A 21033-nucleotide genomic window follows, 5' to 3' on the forward strand; every position below is an offset into this window, starting at 1 on the left:
AGGTTGCATAAAAACGTACCCGGTACCAAGTGGCCACCTGAGGTTGCCGGAGACACCACCGAAAACAATATATTAAATGTTAATATTATAATTAATTGAAGGTAAGGAGTGTAATGTAGATATAAATAGTGTGGGAGTTGGAATAGTGTTATTGGGGACTGATTACTTTAGGATTTGTGTGAGATCTTTGAGATTAAAAAAGGGTCATAAAGGCTTATATACCTTAGATTTATATTTGGTAGATAAGTACCTATAATTAATAAGAGATTATTTGTAAAGATAGTATAGTAAGTAATTATGAAGCAGAAGAAAATTTTAGGCAACAGAATATTTTGGTTACAGGTATTTTAATATTTTACAAGTTCTATATAAAAAAATAATAGGTAATTGTCACAGAACTATTTCATCAATAGATGACCTTTGCCAAAAAAAGAGAATAAAATAAAATTCGCCCTGCCGTCAAAACGATAAAGCACGTTCCAAAAATAAAATTTGAATTCAAACGCATTCTATGCGTGTTTCGATTCGAATTTTCATTTCGTATTTAAAAATATTTTACAGCAGTTTTATGCTTGTACATATAAAGCTAGCTAAGCTATTAATAGAATCCAGGTAGATATTTATTAGATATGTGGTAGATATATACTATGTTATTGTCCTATGTTAACAGAAGGTGAATCTATTGCTATTATACTGATTTATATTACTAGAATCAGTGCTTTTACTAAGAATTGTCTAAAAACCTAGTAGTAACGTTCGAACCACGAATCGACGGAGATCCCATTCAAACCAGCCGATAGGAATCCAATCTGTAGGGTACCTTGATATGCTGTTAACCGTAATTATAGATACAGGTTCGATCCCTTCGAAGGTAATGACGGTTGACGAGTGCATATCGTTGTATACGATTGGCGTGACCGTTGGGTATGCGTTTAAGAAATTACTTCCATATAACGGTGTTCTGTGAACAGGTTTTGTATGTGCCGCCTTTGCTGTGGGCTAGTGATTTTTTCGATACAATGAAGGTGATAGCTGTAGTACAAGATAATATCTAGACATTCTGCCGATTATGATGTTTAGATCGGATATTTTGTTGTGAACATGTTACGTAATCTTTGTAATCTTTATAACCTACATGAGTGTAATAGTTATTTGAATAATTATCTGATTTACATTGCGCAAGGTGAGTTTGTACGTGTGTCGTATATATGTATAAATACATTATAATGAAATTAAATGCGTCTGTAGTTAATACTGATTATTTGAAATTAAACAACTTAAAAAGTATTATAGAATTCTTTGGCAAAAATCATAAAATAGCAAATTTTTGCTCATCAATTTGTTTTGTCTATCTCTATAGCAAATCTCAATAAAATCGGTGCAGCTGTTTACGCGAAAACAGCATCAACGATTATTATTAACATGTATGATAAAATATGCAAGTTACTAGTGATGTATGTATCTATCGATAAAATAAAGAATGAAAATCATTTTACTTATCAAAGCATAATAAAAGTATAGTAATATATTACGAGTGTTATTAATAAAACATTTTATCCAGTCCTGATTGAAACTTTGATGTTTTAATGCAACGTTTATTACGATTTACTAGGCAGTCCTCAGACTTGTCCCGCCCACTGCATCCCACGTACAACTTGCACTTTTGTAGGCTTTAGCTTTACACTGTATTAAAATATTGCTACTGCATTTTATTACATTTCTCGATAGTTTATTTTGTTTTACACTTGCATATAAAATGCCTAGAAATTTTATTGTTTTTTTACGTCGGTCACTGGTGATCGACGCTTACCAGATGATTTGCCTTCAACAGTTTTCTTTCGACCGTTAATGCTTTAATAAACATATTCATTACAATATTTACAGCAGGTAATATAAAATAAAAAATCACGGCTTTTGGTAAACTTTAAATTTTGTATTTTTGTTCCTCTTTAATAGAAACCTTGCCAATTTTGTTACAGAATGTGATGTGCAAACCTATGTGTACATAACACCTGGATATTACAATAAGTACTATTGGTAAACGGTCTTCCTTTCCCTTTCATTCTTGTTATATTTTGATTGCATCTAAAATGATGTAATTGCGTATGAATTTATTTTTTACATTAATGCTTCTATGAAGACCTATACGCAACATTATTACAACTTCAGTAATATTCAATAGGTACTATTATAAAATACAAAAGGTACTATAATAAGTGCACAGACTATTAGCAATGGCAAGAGCGTTCAAAATCGATTACTGACGCGATCAAATCGATAAGTAAACTTGATATGTGCGCAGTTATTATTGTTCAAAGAACTTATTCAACAATTTTATGTAACATTGTTGATCTAATTTTGAGGTTACCTAAGTAAAAAAAATAACAATGACTTATTAAACACTCATTTTACGAACACAATCGATGAAAATAATTACATAAAAAATACTTAATATTTAATCGATTTCTCGCAACCTCCCCGATTCAATTTTGTTCTATGTAAACATTCGAGAGAAGTCCCCACTCTGAAGGCTCTCGATGTTAGCATTTCAATGTCGTAATCGATTTGAATCGAAACTAGATTATCGATCAAGTACCTACCTACCAGACGCTCGTACTACTTTCACTGGAACGCAATTAAAGTTACTATAATATTTATGTCGATATCGACAAAGTCGGACGAAGCGCAACCCTAAAAGGTTTCGATCCTTTTGAAATAAGTTTGACGTAAAGCAAACATTTGATACTCTTTTTAATTAAAAATGTTCATAATTTGTAAACTTATTGTAGCAAATTTTTCGGTTAATTTCACTGTAAAAGTGCTTTATTAAATTTTCTAAGTGATATTTCTTTTCTTTTGATTTTTAACTAAGTTTGGACTCAGTTTTATTGCTAGTAGACTTTAATTAGTTAAATTCTTTACACTTATAAAATAGATAAGTTGGAAAAATTAGTGGAATCCAGTTAAAGTTATTAAAACATTCATTTTAATTAAGTACTTTTTTTACTAATGTCGTCGCGTAGGAGTTGATTTGATGCAGTCAAGTTCTTGAGCAAAAGCTGTTGCTTTAGATAAATGTATGTAAAAGATTAAATAGAAGACGTTGCTGTTGCAACGTTTTTGTCCTTAGTATTGATCCATCCACACATTTTTATCAAAATCAATTTAGTAGTTTAGGTGTCAAAGTGTATCAAACAAGAAGTCACAACAAATCACTTTCCCATTAATAATAATAATAAAGTTATAAAGGAAAATAAAGTGAATTGTCCTCAATTGACTTCCATGGGAACATATACATGTGACGATACCAAACACTACACATACACCAGTTTATCATGACCTCGCTTTGTATTATCTTTCCACACATTCGAAGGCCAGTTTATACTGGTTTTGCTAAGCTTGATGTGTGCTTTCGTATGTAGACCATCAGCTGGTACATTTCTCACCAAGTTTCTATACTTCTATTATTGGAAACTCCTTACTATGGCAATTATGTAATTATTGCTGGGAACTCTAGTTATGATTGGCTGAATGACATCAATCAAATCGTATGATTTATTAATCGGATAATAAATCGTTATTCTTATATCGCTTGCGTGACATATCCCAGTCCCAGTTTCTAGTATGTGAAGATTTATTGTGTGGGAAGTGGTTTTTGATATAATATGTTATAACATAATATCTAATATATTATAACATAATACACATTATGTTCGATATTCCTGATATAAGTCATTTATCTTTCATTTATACACTTTTTACCGTCAAATCAGATTTTGGGCAATCAGTAATAATTAATCTTACGATCTCACATGTGTTGTGTTTACTGAAGGATTTTAACTAATTACATATTAATAACTAGTCAAATGAGACACGACCTTATATTTATCACACTTAAGCTGTTTATTGTTAGGTATGTCTTAACCACGCATTATAATTTAGTTCTCATTGTTCAGTACCAAATAATATTTCTATAATTAATATTTTAATATAATAAAACGTAACAAATTACCGGCATTCACTGGAACGGTAACATTAAATAACAGTTTAAGTTACAAAATGATTTAAATAAGCGAAAGTTTTCGGCACCGCGTGTCGAGTTGTGAGGTTTAATATATTAATCGAATGTAGGTAACTGGAGTATGGTAAGTGTGTAATGACATTATATTATTAGAAGTAGCCTAGGTTTTGGAGTTACGAGGTCTTTTTATTGAATAGTAGACAGTTTATTAAAAGATTTATATTGACTATTAATGTTGTTTTAAAGATAATAATAGAAAAACATTATACTTATATCAGTTGAGGAACGGTGTCTTAAATCTTTACTCATGAGGACAGTAAAGTAAAATGCAGCTGGATTTTGGTAAACAATTTTTAAGGCAAAATAACAAAAATTATCGATATCGATATTTTAACAAGGTCACATCACTAGTTTTGTTGGCTTTTGGTATAAAATCGTTAATCTCAATACATTGAACTTTATCATAAAATATTGTTCAATAAATATTGATTTATTTAAATTATTTCCTTTCGCTTTGAGACTGAAATTACAAGGACAATTCTGCGAAATATGTGAATCAACTTTTTACTAAGAATTTTACGATCCTATACAAATTAGGTAAACAGACTTGAATTTAATCGGAAATCGAAAGATTCCTTTAATCTAAAAACGATTTCTTCAAGAGACAATTCTTCGAAGATCCTAAAACCCGAATAGTTTGCAGTAAAACGTTTAAATTTTTACATCAAAAGATTTAAACAGTACCCTTAGTACGAGTTTGTTTTACGTTCAACGGGATAGAAACGAGAAACGTTCAGCGTTCTTATTGGTTGGTTTATTCGAGCCGGCCAATCAGAGCGCCGAAAGCGCTCTCGTTTGTTCAACGTAAAACAAAGTCGTACTAAGAGTACAGTGCACAGATTCACAAAGGAGTGAATTTCAATGATAGAACTTGAAGAAAAAGGAACAGAACATTTTAGCTGTTTAAAAAAAATGTATGTATAGAAAGTCCCTTGTTTAAGAAAACTCTTCTCTAAAAGAAGGTACGTAAAGTAAAATTTTGCATAAACAACAGGCTGGTAAATACACCGTTCTTAATTTCAATAATATTAATTAAATAAGTGAAAACCCTTGTCGAGGAATATTCTTCTCTAACAGAAGATGTGTAAGGTATAATTTTGAATGAGAAGTAGGTTATGAAGAACTAACCTTAGGCAAGGCGGCGAGACACTGCTGCTTGACGTCCCAAATGAGCTGGTCCCTGGGAAATTGGAGGCTCTTCTGCACGTTCAGCTCAGGCACGTGCACCCTCACTAGGAGCCAGCCCTCCGCGCCCTCAGAGCACTCGCCCTCCATTACGCTACGCCATCTGTCGAAGAAGAGAGGGAGGTATGAATATTCTGTTTGTTGTTCTTACTTAAATTGATAAACAAGGTATTAATCTTTAGTTTGGTGAAAATGTAATTGAATAAAAATGATCATCATATTATATCTAAACCAGCATTTTATAAAAAGATTTCGTTACATGATGTACTTTGAACATTTTTTGACTTGATACTAAGTAAGAAATTCTAAAATTGGTTTAATAGCTGGAAGAATGAAGTCAATGAGTTGACTTACAAATATCATTTTCAAAAGACCCTTGATTACATTTTACCATGACATAGTAATCCAACAGCTAATTAGTAAACTATTATACTTTTTAATTTATTACCCGTATACGTAAAACGATACTAGCTATAACTTCAGTTGTGTAAACAGTGAATGCGACTTAACTATTATAGACTCTAATTTATAATAGTTAGTTAATACTACCTATTAAACGTTATGGTTAGGTAAAACCACGTCATTACGTGGATGTTCCTGAACCTAAGCATAGGTACTGTTTGAGTTAATTCATACTTATTATCATTGAAAACAACAAAGACACTAAAAAAAAAACAAGAGTAACAAGCTCACAATTGAAATAACACCAAATATACCCAATGAACGAAAAACTACGAAAAGAATCAAGACATTTTTATACAACAATCTTTAGTTAGCAACAGTCCTATTCAGCCAGTCGTTCCAAAATAATTTAGCAATGCTTAAGTAAGAAAAATACTACATTAAGTAAAATAGAATTGGCCGAAACAGTGCCTAGTAAATCCGGTGCCCTCCAGACAAATGACCTGTCTTTGACCAATTAATTCGTTCGAGGGTCTCTGGGACTCGACTGCGAATAAAGATATCTACATTTATGTGTTTCCCTTAAATTTATGAGCTATAATTTTTATGGAAAACACTATTTCTAGGCTCACATGTTACGTAAGCGTGTATCTAGGTTAAAAGTACAATCGTTATTCGCGTTTTCTGACCCAGAAGCCAATTTTCCGAATGGATTGTGGCCGTTACTGGTTAGTTAATGTGGCTTTTTATGATGTTTGTGAGTGACTTAGTGTTTTTATTATATATAGGTAGTTAATATTAGGTAAACACCTAGTAGGATTTCGTATTGAGAACTGGACGTTCAAATGGTAACTAAGTCTTGTTTAACGGATTTTCAACTTCATTGTACAATGCTTTTTGGAAGGAGGGAAAATCATCCAAAGACTTCCTTCTTTGCCTTGAGCGAGGCGAGAGGGAGTGTCAGACTCTTACTGATTAAAAACCACTCTGTTCCTACTCCTGCTTTTCCCCAGTAACCCGCTAGATCCGCAGCTCCGGATTGTATAGTGGTTGCAATCTATTCCAGAACTTCAGATTGAGCAAATTATGCATGCTGGTGTTCTGTTCATTCTTTGACTACACTTTGGCCATCAGAAATGACTCAATATATCACATATTTTTCTCATACAACAGACAGACAGAAATGTTAATTTCCTTCATTTATAATGTATCACATACACACACCATCCGGTTGTATTTCTGTGAACATAACTTGCGCCGGCGCCTTACCTGCCAACTTCTAGGAATAATGTCGTCATTGATTTTCACAAGTGTACCTTACACATGGACACACATCAAGCTATACAAAACCAGTTTATCATGACCTCCCTTTGTTTGACATTTCCGCACATTCGACGGTCAGTTTATACTGGTTTGTATAGGTTAATGTGTGTAGCCCTGTATAAATTTTTGAGGTAATTACCCTCTCCAATCAAGTGCCAATAGATTCACGATTATCAATTGATATACCTAGTTAAAACAATTTGTTTACATTAGTATGACATACTTAGTTAATAATTCGATTAAGGTAATTACGATAGCCATCAAGTATATTTGGTTTTAATCAATGTGACATTATAACTAAGGAATGTAGCCAAGAACTGTGTGTAATGTAGATAAGACGAATTTTAAACTAATCCAACAAACTTGTATGAGCTTAAGTAAGTGTTATCTCTTGGGATACGGTCATAAACACGTGTTGGTGCAACTACATCAAATAAACTTCAAACTTATGACGAAAGGATAAGGTTTGAAATCCTTTAAAGAAACACAATTTGGTCTATACAAGGTGATAGTACTATTCATTAGGACATAGGCTACAAATTATAACAATCACAGCGTTCCACATTTCAAATACCAACAGCTAAGTATTTTCGAAAAAAGAACCAATAGAACAACCATTAAAATAAAAAAAAAAGAAATATTCGGTTAAAGTTAAAAAAAGATTTCTAGTAACGTTCCATTTTTCAAATTGGACGGCCATCTTTTTTTTTTACCATAAACGTGATATTCATAATGAATTCTTCAATAAATTGTTCATTATTTTATCTTTAGCGGTTTGACTTTGATTAAATGCTTTAAAATGTTATTAAGATAGGATCGCGGGTATTTAATTAGACGTTTATTATGCGTTAGATACGTCATTGGACGATAATATCTATTCCTGCTTCCTAGCTTTAATTCTATAAATATTTTAGACCGTTTAAATTAACGTAAATAAATTGTATGTTAAGAGAAAAATAGAATGCATTTGTACCATAAGAGCTGCGAAGTACTTAGCGGGTTTACCGAGGTTCTGGCTCGAAAAGCAGGAGTAGGAACGGGGTTGATTTAGTCAGTAAAAGCACAGAATAGTTGAGTCTAACACTCCCTCTCGCCTCGCCAAAGACGGGAGAAGTAATTGAATGATTTTTCCCATTAAAAAAAAAACCAGCCGTAAGAGACATTTAATGATTATTAAAACTATTCCTTATTAACGATTTTGTTTTGCTAAGAACTGAGTTTAGTTACCAGTAAATGACGCTAAAATACCGCGGTATGTGCTTTTCAATAAGTAATTAATATTTTTCGGTATAAATCAATCAATCAAGTTTTGTCAGCAAGTTTTAATTACAAGGAAGCCGTTATGTGCTCTACTTGTTACATTGTATGGTTGTACTTATTTGTATCGTTCTTTCTCATCAAAAGAAAGAGAGAAAAGCAATAATTCACACCATAGGATAAACTCTAGTCTCTAAATACTATTTGCATAACTTGGCTGACGCTACAACGTTGGATTTTGTATCGAAGCAAAACAATTTACATATTAAAACAATTTGCATTACTTGACTGATGCTACACTGTTGGATTTTGGACCACTTTATTTTACTGACATAACGTTATAGTTTCGTTTTAATGACATAGCAGATCTCATAATAATGACAATCACATTTGTGCCTTGTTCATTATTGTCAAGGCTCGATTTCCGATGAAACCTTTGACCCAAACTTTTATGTCGACATTTTTCTCAAAAACTGCTGAATAGAATTTGGTGTGCATTTTTAATTTCTGCTTATTTCTACAAGTGGATATAAGTATTGACACTGATTCTGATATTTTTGATTAGTAATACATATATCTCGTGTCATGAAACTCAATTTAGGTTGCATCGAAACCTAAGAAAAAAAACTGCAGAATTTGCCTTTAAATAGCAAACAGAGATTGTGAAGAAACAAAAATAACAAGGATACAGGAACTTTCTTTTAACATCGGTATAATAAATTCATAACTCAATACCGTAGAACACAGTAAACACAAGTGCGCGTTTACCCTCCTCACTGCTGGGACAACAAAGGATCCAGATATAAACATAACAATAAATATTGTCTCCAAGGTTGAAGGAAAACATCTACAGTATTATCTGCTTACTCTAATCTCTAAATACATTGTTATGTTAAGTTTAGCACGAAGATAAATGGCAAACATTGATTTTTCATCATCGTATTTGAAAAGCGATTTGGCGGTGGATATAGCCACTTAACCTTAGGTGTTGATATCTCACAGCTATCAGTGTAAACGTTCAAATCGGTAATGTGAGGAAAATTTTGGTCTTTCAGAATTCCATTGAATGGTAGGACATCATGATGTGGTTTAGTCAGTAAGATATTAACAGGATATGGCTTCTGTACTAGAGTAGCTGACATACAGAGTAACCTCCACAATTTAAAGAGGTTCGTTACCTATTTTGTCACGTAGGTACTTATTTTCGCCAATAGTATTACGTATTAGGCTTCACATATGTACTAGACGGGCTGAGTCAATTCTATTGAACGTACTCAAACTGAATTCCCTAATGGACTAAAGAAAACTGAATAAAGCCCTGTTTACAATCTAGATCCATTAAATTACGATATAAAAACAACTCCTTAAAGTGCTCCATTTTATTCTGATCGACTAAGGAATAACACTCCGTGAATAATTTGATTAAAAGTATTTTACCATTACGACTGAAGAATTATGGGGATATAAACTAAATTCTATGTCGACTGGGCATTCTGACAGGAAGGAATCTATTATTGTAATAATGGGTGTGCGACACGCACCATTTTAATTCCAAATCTTGTTATAATACATTTCTATAGCGAAGGAATTGCACAATTTATCATACCATTGTCCGATGACGCAAAGACGAATTGATGGGGTCTATTGATAGAATTGGAGAATTTTGTCTACGAGGGATTTATTTTTGGGACCTACTTTTCAATTGGTAAAATGTTCCTAAATAATGTTCTGCTCATGTATTGCTGGTTGGCAAAACATTGAACACAATTGCGGTCGTTTTGTAATCGGTACTTAATTTATTACGCTTCTACTCTACAGTCACCCTCATAACTTATAAGCCATCATGTTGGAATTCCAGATCCTTCTCAAAGTCCTAAATGGCTCAGAAATTCTAGACCACTAACGCATAAGCTTTCACTTTCATCGAATACCTTCGCAACCTATTTTCCTATACTTTGTACCGTGTAGGGTAATTAGACACACATACTCTAGATAACTTGGCAACGAGTTAATTACACCAGTTAAGATAGAATGCTAAATGTCCCAGTGATGAAATGTTCCACAGATGATAAATATGTGTGATTTAAGTGATATTTAAACGTTTGTAGTTAAGTTTAATTGCTTGGACGATTTATTTTAACCTCGATGTTGCGTTTGGTGTTGTGGTGACGTACTTACATGATACTAAAGCAGAAGAAGGTAATAATAAAGGGAAAAATAAAGATAACAAACAAAAAGGCATCACATGAAAGATTGATATAGATAGAATTAATGCCAAAAATGTACCAAAACTCTTAGTGAATAAGGATATAAGGATTATAACCAAAATTAATTGTCACGCCCACTGTAACACCGGAAGAGACTAATGAGTCAACAAACGGAACGAACAACAAAAATTGTGTCGTAATTTGTAATTTTTATCAACAGCATTTGTCACTGTCCCATTAAATTACTGGAGAGACATTCACACTAGAAAACATACTATTTAAATCTGATTATAACAGAACCATTGTATCAGAAAATTGAAGCAAAACATCGAATTGAAAAAGAGCAAACCAAGGGAAACTGCCCAATGAATTACAAACAACCACTTTAGGAACATCGTTACACCTAGTACCAGCTTTAGACAAACATGGATCTATAAATTGCGAACGAGCTTCGAACAAGGTATAGAAACAATTGACTGGCGATGTACAAGACACTAGACCATCACTTTAGTGACATACGGACCTCAACACTGAAGTAACGGGACTAGCAAGCCGTGGCTGGTTCGTTTATCGCTGCAGAGTAAATATTGGTAGAAGCGTTCCGAGTACGGCGCAGTAAGCAAGTACCTACATCAGTACATCAACCTGGTTTCAGTACAAAAAGCGCTGTAGCACCGTGTTTTGATAGTGGTTGAGAAATTTTAGCCGATGTTTGGGTTGGTGGGATGAATTCGGAATAGTTTGGTTTATTGAATGTTTGTTTGGATGATGTTGTATTTTTGAGGTAGCTTTTGGTGGATTTTCGTTGTTTATTGAAATGATTGGTTTGATTAGGTTATCTACTCAAAATATCTTTGAGTCAAGATCTTTTTGGCTTCAAATGACCTCTTTTAAATAAGTCTCACGTGTCCATCTGTTAAGGCAAGCAATTTTCTGTCAGTTTCCAAAACAAAAGCAGCTCCAATGATGAGGTTTAGAATGTACACAAACAGTACTTACTGCAAATTCCAAATAATTTTCCCAAACGCCACTTAAAGTTAGAAATGTACATTTAACAGCAGAAACTATCTGCGAAAGAGCCTATTATGACTATAAAAGTACACCACCACATGGAACATTTCCTAGTATTATTATATATATAGTATTATCGTTTATCGCTGCAGAGTAAATATTGGTAGAAGCGTTCCGAGTACGGCGCAGTAAGCAAGTACCTACATCAGTACATCAACCTGGTTTCAGTACAAAAAGCGCTGTAGCACCGTGTTTTGATAGTGGTTGAGAAATTTTAGCCGATGTTTGGATTGGTGGGATGAATTCGGAATAGTTTGGTTTATTGAATGTTTGTTTGGATGATGTTGTATTTTTGAGGTAGCTTTTGGTGGATTTTCGTTGTTTATTGAAATGATTATTTCGATTTTCAGTTTAGTTAGGTTATCTACTCAAAATATCTTTTAATCAAGATGTTTTTGGCTTCAAATGACCTCTCTTTAATAAGTCTCACGTGTGCATATGTTAAGGTAAGCAGTTTTCTGTCAGTTTCCAAAACAAAAGCAGCACGAATGATGAGGTTTAGAATGTACACAAACAGTACTTACTGCGAATTCCAAATAATTTTCCCAAATGCCACTTAAAGTTAGAAATGTACATTTAACAGCAGAAACTATCTGCGAAAGAGCCTATTATGACTATAAAAGTAAATTTTAATGACCACATGGAACATTTCCTAGTATTATTATATCATCAATTAACGCTGTACCGCTATCGTTGGACTGTTAAATAGTTGTAACGGTATATTCCCAACAATTTCCGACAAGTTCACACATTATTTTTGAAGGTCCATAAAAGTAATGTTGACAATTTGACATGCGACTCACATTTTTTTCTTTCACTCGGTATTACCTTTCTCTCGCTAAATGGGGAACATTAGTTTTAGTACGAATACTTGTGTAGTAATTATGATATGATTTCTTATAGTTGCTGTGTTTTATGATGCCTATCATTAGAACTTGGAACGGGATATTTACCGTGTTTATTAATTTCTATGAGTTTCTGATATTTCGTTACTATTGCAAGAACCATCACGGATCAAGTGTTATAATGCTTATATGTTTCTTTTTCAATTCTAACACCACGTTACAAAATTGTTTCATCTCTTAAGTCTTTTGATTTTTTTTAAGGGCGGAAAATCATCCGATGACTTCTCCCGTCTCGGGCGAGGCGAGAGGGAGACTACTCTACTACTCTTGCTTTTCGAGATATAGTGTGAAAACATTTAGACTTTCCAGAACTTTCTTCTCTTAACATCTGATCTCATTTGAGTAATTTTTCTATCTTTTTATTTCATTCTCTAACTATTAACGGCCAATTAGTACTAGCACGTGGCTGTTAACATTAAGCACAATGGCTACCATAGTCCATTATGTAGACATATAATCGCGACACTTGACATTGGCCCTGAGAATTTTCCGCGGCTTCAATAGTTACATGTGCTTATAACTATTGTCACTCGTATACAGGTTGTACTTGTACTTTATTATGATTGTGTTAAAGTACATTATTCCATTACTTAGGCATTTATGTAACTGTGTACCTTTTGGGTTTTGATATCCTTTATTTTAAATACACGGGAGACTTCATAAGTATACCTATTATCTTAAAATGATCATGCTTATCTGGTTTTCGAAGGTAAAGCCAGATAGTAGGGGTCTATTGTCATGTTACCGAACACAGTTTCAGATTGCTATTAATTATTAAGAGAAAATACCCCAATATTATTGTTTATGGACCTTCTATAAGAGGGGTTCAGTAAGACTTGTGTGTAACATAAGTGACAGTTTAATAACGTTTAAATATATACCTTTACTCTTGGAAAATAAGACGCATTTAGTTAAAAAGTACTTTTAAACCATGCGATACAATTGTCTATCAGTCACATTCAGGCCAAGTAATATATCTTACACTAAATGTCAAGTTAGGACGTAAATCCCTACTTATCGTGAGCTCAAGTCAAGAAGTAGATCCGGTGTCACACATAATCTGTCACCTAACCAGCTGTTTAGATTAACTGTAGTTTAGCCGAGTTAATCGAGCGATCTTGACGTCCGTTAAGGTGGTGCGATCCGTCTTATTAGCGCAGTGTGTTGCCTAACGAGATTCCTTGGATGAGTCAGGACTATAGGTCCGGAATAAGACGTGCTAGACGGTTGGTTAGTTGCAATTGTTTTAAATTCGTATTCTAAATTGAAGATATTTAGGTATTTTAGTTGTAGTAAGATTGCCTAGTCACAAAAGCGTTTTAAAAGAAAATACCCGATCAAGCATCGGGTATTTTCTTTACTTGTATAATGTAAAGAATATGTAAAGCTAAAGAAGAAAGAAAGGTCTAAAGAAGTAACTGCCGCACTCAGAGACTATTCCTTAGGACTTAGATAGGTTTTGTATCGAAAACAATTGCTGACGACTGGGTTCATTATAGTAAACATTAAGCGATTCTACGTTAGGCGGTAAGTGACATCTTGTAGTTTCTTCCTAATGACGTGAGACAAACAAAATTCGCCATGTCTCTAAAATGTGACATTATAAAATATCATCAATTTTAAAAGAAAAATCTCATATATTAATTAGGGCATTGCAATAGACTCATACACTCAGCCCGATCACGGACTTCTAGACATTAAACTTATCACCATAGCAACAAACATTAAACCTTTAAAACGAAATGCAGAATAAATACAGGTATAATAAAGGCTTGCACGAGACGAGCTCAGACCCTATATTATCTCATACATTCGGTCATTTATCACCGTTTATGCGTTCCATGTGTAACGTAGTGCTGTAACTACGTGGGCGTGGTCGGGAACATTTATATTATTTGCATTTTGTTTCTTTTTTTTTGTGTAAAGAATGCACTGATAGTCATGTCTTGTCACGGTTGTGTTATGTTTTTTGATTTGAGACGCGGGATTATGCTTTATTTGCATACTAGCTTCTGCCCGCCGCTTTGGTCGTGTTCCCGTGTAATAAGAAGTAGCATAGGTGTTATTTCACACAATAATCTACCCTTGTTCCAAATTTCATCGCGATCCCTTTAGCCATTTTGACGTGATTCAGTAACAAACATACACATAAATTTATAAACTCACAAACATTCGCATTTTTAAGTATTTTTTTTTCAAATGTACACTTATAACAAATTTTACTAACGAAGCGAAACTATGAGCCCCTAGCGAGGCTTGAAACTAATCGAGTAACCTCGAAAACAGTAACGCGAGTAAGGCATAAAACAATCTGTAATCGATAAACGAATCCTAATCGAGATCTGAAGAGGATTTGAATTGATAACAATCTACGATTAGCGTAGATTGTATATCTCTATGTAATTACTGATTAATGTACTATCAATCAACGATTAGCTTATCAAATCTACGTGTTAGCTTAAGGATTGCAATGAATGCAAAGTTGTTTATGTTATAACATTCCTTAGGCATACTAAATTATATTATTATGTTTTTCGGCTTACTCACGTAATTATTTGACGAGGAACTGACTAGTTTCAAGCCATGCTAGAGGCTGCTACTACTAAGCAGTAGCGAGACAGTCGCCGCGTCATGTTTCGCGGAATGCTGCTCATGAATATGAACCTCTAGCATGGCTTGAAACTAGTCAGTTCCTTGTCAAATAATTACGTGAATGCAATGTTGTTAAGGAAAATAAATAATTGTTATCATTAAAGTCAAAATAGTTGATTAGATATTAGCTATATCTAGTTGTTTTACCCAGAATGAGAAATCAGTGTCCTATGTATTTGTGTTTTGGTAATGAATCATCATGTATCCTTACTTAATTGACTTGCACGGTTGGTGCGGTGGTTAGGTAATGGCTGCCGTGCAACGTGTCGTATAACCCCCACAAATTGTTGTTCCGGGTCTGGGTGTCATGTGTATGTGAAATTGTATGTTTCTAAATGCACCTACGATACAGGAGGAAATGATAGTGTGGGGAAATGTTTATTAAAAAATAAAATATATGCGAAAGTGTGCTATCGCTATTTTATAGGAGAGTGGAGAGGAGATCACCTCATAGGATCCAACTAAGGATATCAGTTATTATGTATTTTAATAAAAGTCTAGTGCATTCTATATTCTAGGCTAGTGTCAATACCAGATGAACGAGTTCTGTGATACAAATACTTAGTTATTAGATAACAACTTATCGAACGTGGGCGAAGATGACCAACTTATTTGGATAATGTCAATGTCAAAAAAATGTGAATGTATCAGTAGTAGGTTAGCTGGTACGTACAATAACACATTCATTCACTTATTAACATGATAAAATTGCAATAAACGCAACATTATAGGATGCGGATGAAAACAGTGAAATTGAGAGGAGGAAATCGTCCAACGACTTTTCCCGCCTTGGGTGAAGCGAGAGGTAGTGTCAGACTCTTACTGGCTGAAAACCACCCTGTTCTAACTCCTTCTTTTCGAGCCGGAGCCCCGGTAACCCGCTAGGCAGTCCGCAGCTGTGGATGGCTATTCTACCTTAGAACATGATTTAGTTCAATCCGACTCACTTGTTACACTTTTTTACAACACACAACTAATAATTATCTCCGTTGCAAAACCAACCTTATTACAAAAGCCACAAAAAACAAACAATAATATCAAAACAACAGTGTTACAAGGGTACTATAGCTATTATAATTATCTAAGCATGTGGTCAGATTGTGGTGGACGTGAGAAAGGTAAGGCCTTGCTCCGGGCACTGTTCCTAACAATAGGAGCAACATTCGCGCAATTAGGAGGTGACCTAACGCCGGATTGGTACTTTAAAGTTTACGAGTTAAAGTAAGGAAATAATACTTTGGTTGTACTTAATAGTGGACTGTGTTGACTGGTCTCATTGACTGTGATCACTTCATAGTATTTACTATTTTATGGAATAGGGAGCAAACGAGTAGACTGGTCACTAGACCTGCTCTAATCTATGCTATAATTAACTACTAATATATAAAGCTGAAGAGTTTGTTTGAACGTGCTAATCTCCGGAGATACTGGTCCGATTTAAAAAATAAATTTTGTGTTGGGTAGTTCATTTATCAAGGAAGGCTATAGGCTATAAAAACATCACACTATGAGCAATAGGATCCAAGCAGAGCGGGTAAAACTGCACGGAAGCAGCTAGTATTATATGTTTTCTTTAAAATGTAAAGGAATGAGTATGTATTTGTTTTGTTACAGGTACCTTTACCTATGTTGGAGTCGATCCTGATCAAATATGGTTAATCAAAGTAAGTGAGATTTAGTGTAAGTTGCTACTAATGTAGCTAGTACAAACGTATATCACAGGACTTATCAATTTGCCATCATAAATTTAGCACAAAAAAACTTAGTTTAAACCAAGCTATCATAATAATTAAAATCATTGTTTATTATAATAAGTACTTTAACATAATAGTTACCTAAGCAGTAAAACTTCCATGGTAAATAAATCATTAGGTTTAATAGTTTTAAAAAATGGTTTTCCTAGTCGCTTTTACGCGAAAGTAATTATAAAACGTACTTCCATAACAATAATCATAAAGAAATGCACTAGTTACTCTTAATTAACATTCTAAACAACAAAAAAGTTGGCTAAAGACAGCAATTACCACAGACTATTAAGAACTACCACAGACTATTAAGGGAACGCTAAATCAGTTCCCGGGAACCGCGGAACTAAGGAGTTCCCACTGCAAGTGCAAATAAAAAACAAATTGTTTGTTTTTTTTTCTGTATACAGGGCAAAGGCGTTAAAATTATTGCGTCAACAATACCTGACTTAGGTACAGTTGCGTGCAAAGTTTTTTGAAGTTAGATATTTTTTTTTAAGATCACACATAACATTATTACGGCTGTCTGTTATTCTCAGAGGTAACTATTAGTTATAGCATTTTTTGTCAGCTGTAGGCGTTGTCTATTGCTGAGATTGAGAACCTTTTAGTTGTGGTTTAAGTTTTTTTTTCTTAAATACTTACACAGTAAAAACTACTCTCAAAATTCCCAGAGGCGTTACAAGTGCGTTGTCAGCCTTTTGGGGGTTAGGAATTTAAGGGTTGTTGTTAGGGAATCAGTTGGAAATGAGGATAATTGAGCCTCCACTAACATCACTCACACAACTAAATACAAAACAAACTTTGTTTCACGTTACGTCACCAAATATCTTTAAACGTCAAAAAGCTTTGTATTCGATCCCTTCCTTAAAATTTAGAAGAAGTTGGTAAAAACGGGTATTATAGTATCTTGACAACGATCGCAAATTAAAAGCGTCATATATTATGTTTATGTACGTTGTTTCGTTGCATGTAGCATGAAGTTAATTTGGTCGGTAATTGTAACAAGTTTTTGTGCAAACAACACGGTAATAGACTCGTTCTGTGCGATAATTGTTAATTCCCAGTAAAATTGTTCGCGTGATCTTATTTATAGCCTCTTTTTAATTAATTAAACAAAGAGGATTTATGTAAGTTTACACTTTTGGCAGTAAATTATTACCTACAGTTTTCATTTGTGAATGACGAGGTCCAGTAATTTATTGTATATATTTAGGTCAAAAACTGAACAATTGGCTGTCATTTGAGGAGGCCTATGTTGTGTAGCAGTGGCTATTATGTGGCTGACAGAATAGGGCTTAAAATAGAACAAAGTTTAAAATAAAAGCGTTTTAATGTTAATACATAGTTTCCAACACAAAATAGGTGTTAATGTTAATAACCCACAATAAACAGAGTTAAGAAAATCTTATAAATAGGTACAATATATTTACTGAACCTGTCAATCAAGTCCATTTTTAATGCTAATAACTAGGCACTTTGGCTCAGATTATGATCTGAATAGTAACTAATTATACCTCATTTGGACATCAAATCACGCGGAAAAATACATACTTAGGTACCTGTATCGTCTGTACAGTTAGACAGAAAAAAAAACTCTCGGCGAACTATTCGTACGTTCAAAACGTGACGAGTCAATTAGAGGTCGATGGACCCGACTGTACCTGCGGACATTCTTTCCTCAAATAGGCGTTTGTCAACGGCCATTAATTAAATTTTTAAATTACGAACACCGTTTTCATTGGCATTCGAATTACGAAATGAATATTCATTTTTTTTTTGTTTGTTTGTGTTCGCTTCTTTTTTTTCCTATTTATTTTTGGTGTTTTGTTTATGTTTTATTAATCTCATTTAATTATTAAACGCAATTTCGGGCCTCTATTGAGAATTTCAATACTGAAGTTAGATGTAAAAATACATACAAAAATAAAACCTAGACCAGATAATTTACCACGCTTTTTCAGTCCATTAAGCGCAACATTTGTTTTTATTACCTACTTACAACAGACGTTCTTACTACAACGAACAATATTGACTAACAAAATTCTAAATTAACTTGTCTAAAATTAATACAAAACAATCTACATTTCATGAAATCACAACATTAAACGAAGGTACCTAGTTAAACGACGGTTAATGGAGCGCTTGTCAACTTATTTCGTAATCTCAGTTTTATGGGCCAAGTCTGCCATGGCTCGGCGTAGGCGGCCAGCCAACACACGAGGAAGCGGCGAACTGACTTAATTAACAGACTAAGAAGCCTGCCCACAGACAATAAATGGTCACATAGTATGAGATAGAATACGAGGCATTCTAATTTCGAAATTGTATTTTTTTAATTTTGCTGGCCAGTTTTATTTTTCTTTTTAATAAATTGTTATTTGATATGATCAATGATTGCTTTTTTCGTACTCATAAATTTTAGTAATTTTAAAGCGAAGATATGAGACAGATTAAATAGACATTTTTCTAACTAACACCTCAGTTATTTTTTTGCGCTATTTTATGCAAGCAGGTACACAGTTGTACTAAAAATAAATGTGAGGGCAAAAACTTTTAAGACCTTTTTTATTTCGATGCCGAAAGTATTTTAAATTTGACAGTTGGATTTTTACATAATATGAAACTACGTTTTTGCGTTCTCGGACACTCCTCTCTGTTACACGTTTTTTACACACTCAAAAACACTTAAGTAAATAAGCTACGAATCTTGTAAGACAGACAAATGTTAAGGTTATAAGTTTAACACTTTTAAAATAAAAATCAATATATTTAGTACCCTTTTGAACGTTTGTGTACCGTATAGTTTATGTTTGCAGTAGTAAAACATTGAGTTTAGAGTTTCACTGCGTGCAAACACGCCGTAAAGTTTATTGGTTCCGTGGCGATCTTCGATTGTTTCTCTAAAATTTACCGACTGTTTGAGTGTTCGACAGTTGGCGCCGCCATATTGAAAAGTAATGTCAATATTGGATTTTAAAAGAACGTGGGCAAGTGTTAATCTATGGTAATTAGATGAAACATGGGTAGGCGTATGTACACAGGATATTTGACGGTTACATTTAAGCTTTTTGAGAAAAAATGTACTTGGTATCTGTCCATTGAATGTATCTACCTAATATTTGTTAATGAAATGTCTGTTAAGGACAAAATGTGTCAATCTTGTTCTGATATATTTTTCTTCTATTCTGTTTCTTCACAGTACCCTTAGTATGAGTTTGCTTTATGTTTCAAGTAATCCAACCAATCATAACCCTACGTACGAGTTTGCTTTACTTTGGACGAAAACAAAACGAGAGCCCTTTCGGCATTATGATTGGTCGGCATGAATAAACTAACCATTTAGAGCGCCGAAGGCGCTCTCGTTTCGTTTTCGTTAATCGTAAAGCAAACTCGTACTAAGGGTGCTGATACCTGCTCGATAAGATTTTGTTTATAGATATCTATGTGAACGAAGAAGCAAACAGTAGATGGCGTTTACAAAGTTACTCAGAATTTCTACTGAATATTATCAATTCATGATTAATTTATCAACACTTAACAGCTTTAGGTAAGATATGAAAACAATGACTCTATGCATTTTTGTGATAAATATTGATGTCCAACTTAAGCTAGCTTAATATTGCACTAATGTCCTTGATTATTGTTATAGAAATGTAGTAAGTTTTGTTATGGTATAAGCCGGTAGACGGGTCACCTAAGGGTAATCAATCGCCGCCGCCCGTGGTCCCTCGGGGGTTAGGAATTTAAGGATTGCTGGGGAATCGGGGATTGAGAAGATTGGGCCTCTGGTAACCTCACTTACTCAAAGAGACACAGTGCAAGCATTGTTTCACGTGTATATTCTGTGAGGCCGTGGTATCACTCCGGTCGAGCCGGCCCATTCGTGCTGAAGCATGGCTCAAGCACACTTATGTACACAATGTTGATCAATAAACAGTGAAAGTAAAAAACCCAAGTAATTTTTCTTTTAACTCGTTTGAATGAATGTATGATATACTAAATATGTTTGGAAAACGAGATCTTATTACATATCGTCACGCGTATCTCCTAAAGAGGAAACATGCAGTTTATAGTCAATGGAACGCAAAATGCTTCCATTGCATTCAGGCATGCATAATTCGCTTCTATCTTACACATGCACAGTTCTCATCACACCAGTGTGGGAGAGCCATGCTTCAGCACGAATGGGCCGGCTCGACCGG

General features: G+C 34.0%; 1 protein-coding gene across 7 annotated transcripts in view; it reads right to left on the reverse strand.

The window, feature by feature from the left end:
* LOC118263233 (SH3 and multiple ankyrin repeat domains protein 2) overlaps window positions 1-21033 on the reverse strand; it is a 234440-nt gene that overhangs the window by 122101 nt on the left and 91306 nt on the right. For 6 of the 7 annotated variants that reach the window (XM_050705229.1, XM_050705233.1, XM_050705232.1 and 3 more), the window contains 2 exons: window positions 5210-5369; window positions 20-37 (listed from right to left, as the gene is read on the reverse strand). In XM_050705229.1, coding sequence (XP_050561186.1) covers window positions 20-37; window positions 5210-5356 — 165 coding nt within the window. In that variant the 5' untranslated portion in view covers window positions 5357-5369. The remainder of the gene's footprint in view (window positions 1-19; window positions 38-5209; window positions 5370-21033) is intronic. The other variant, XM_050705230.1, reaches the window with a different exon arrangement.

This window comes from Spodoptera frugiperda, chromosome 27 (assembly GCF_023101765.2).
Source record: "Spodoptera frugiperda isolate SF20-4 chromosome 27, AGI-APGP_CSIRO_Sfru_2.0, whole genome shotgun sequence".
Lineage (NCBI taxonomy): Eukaryota > Metazoa > Arthropoda > Insecta > Lepidoptera > Noctuidae > Spodoptera > Spodoptera frugiperda.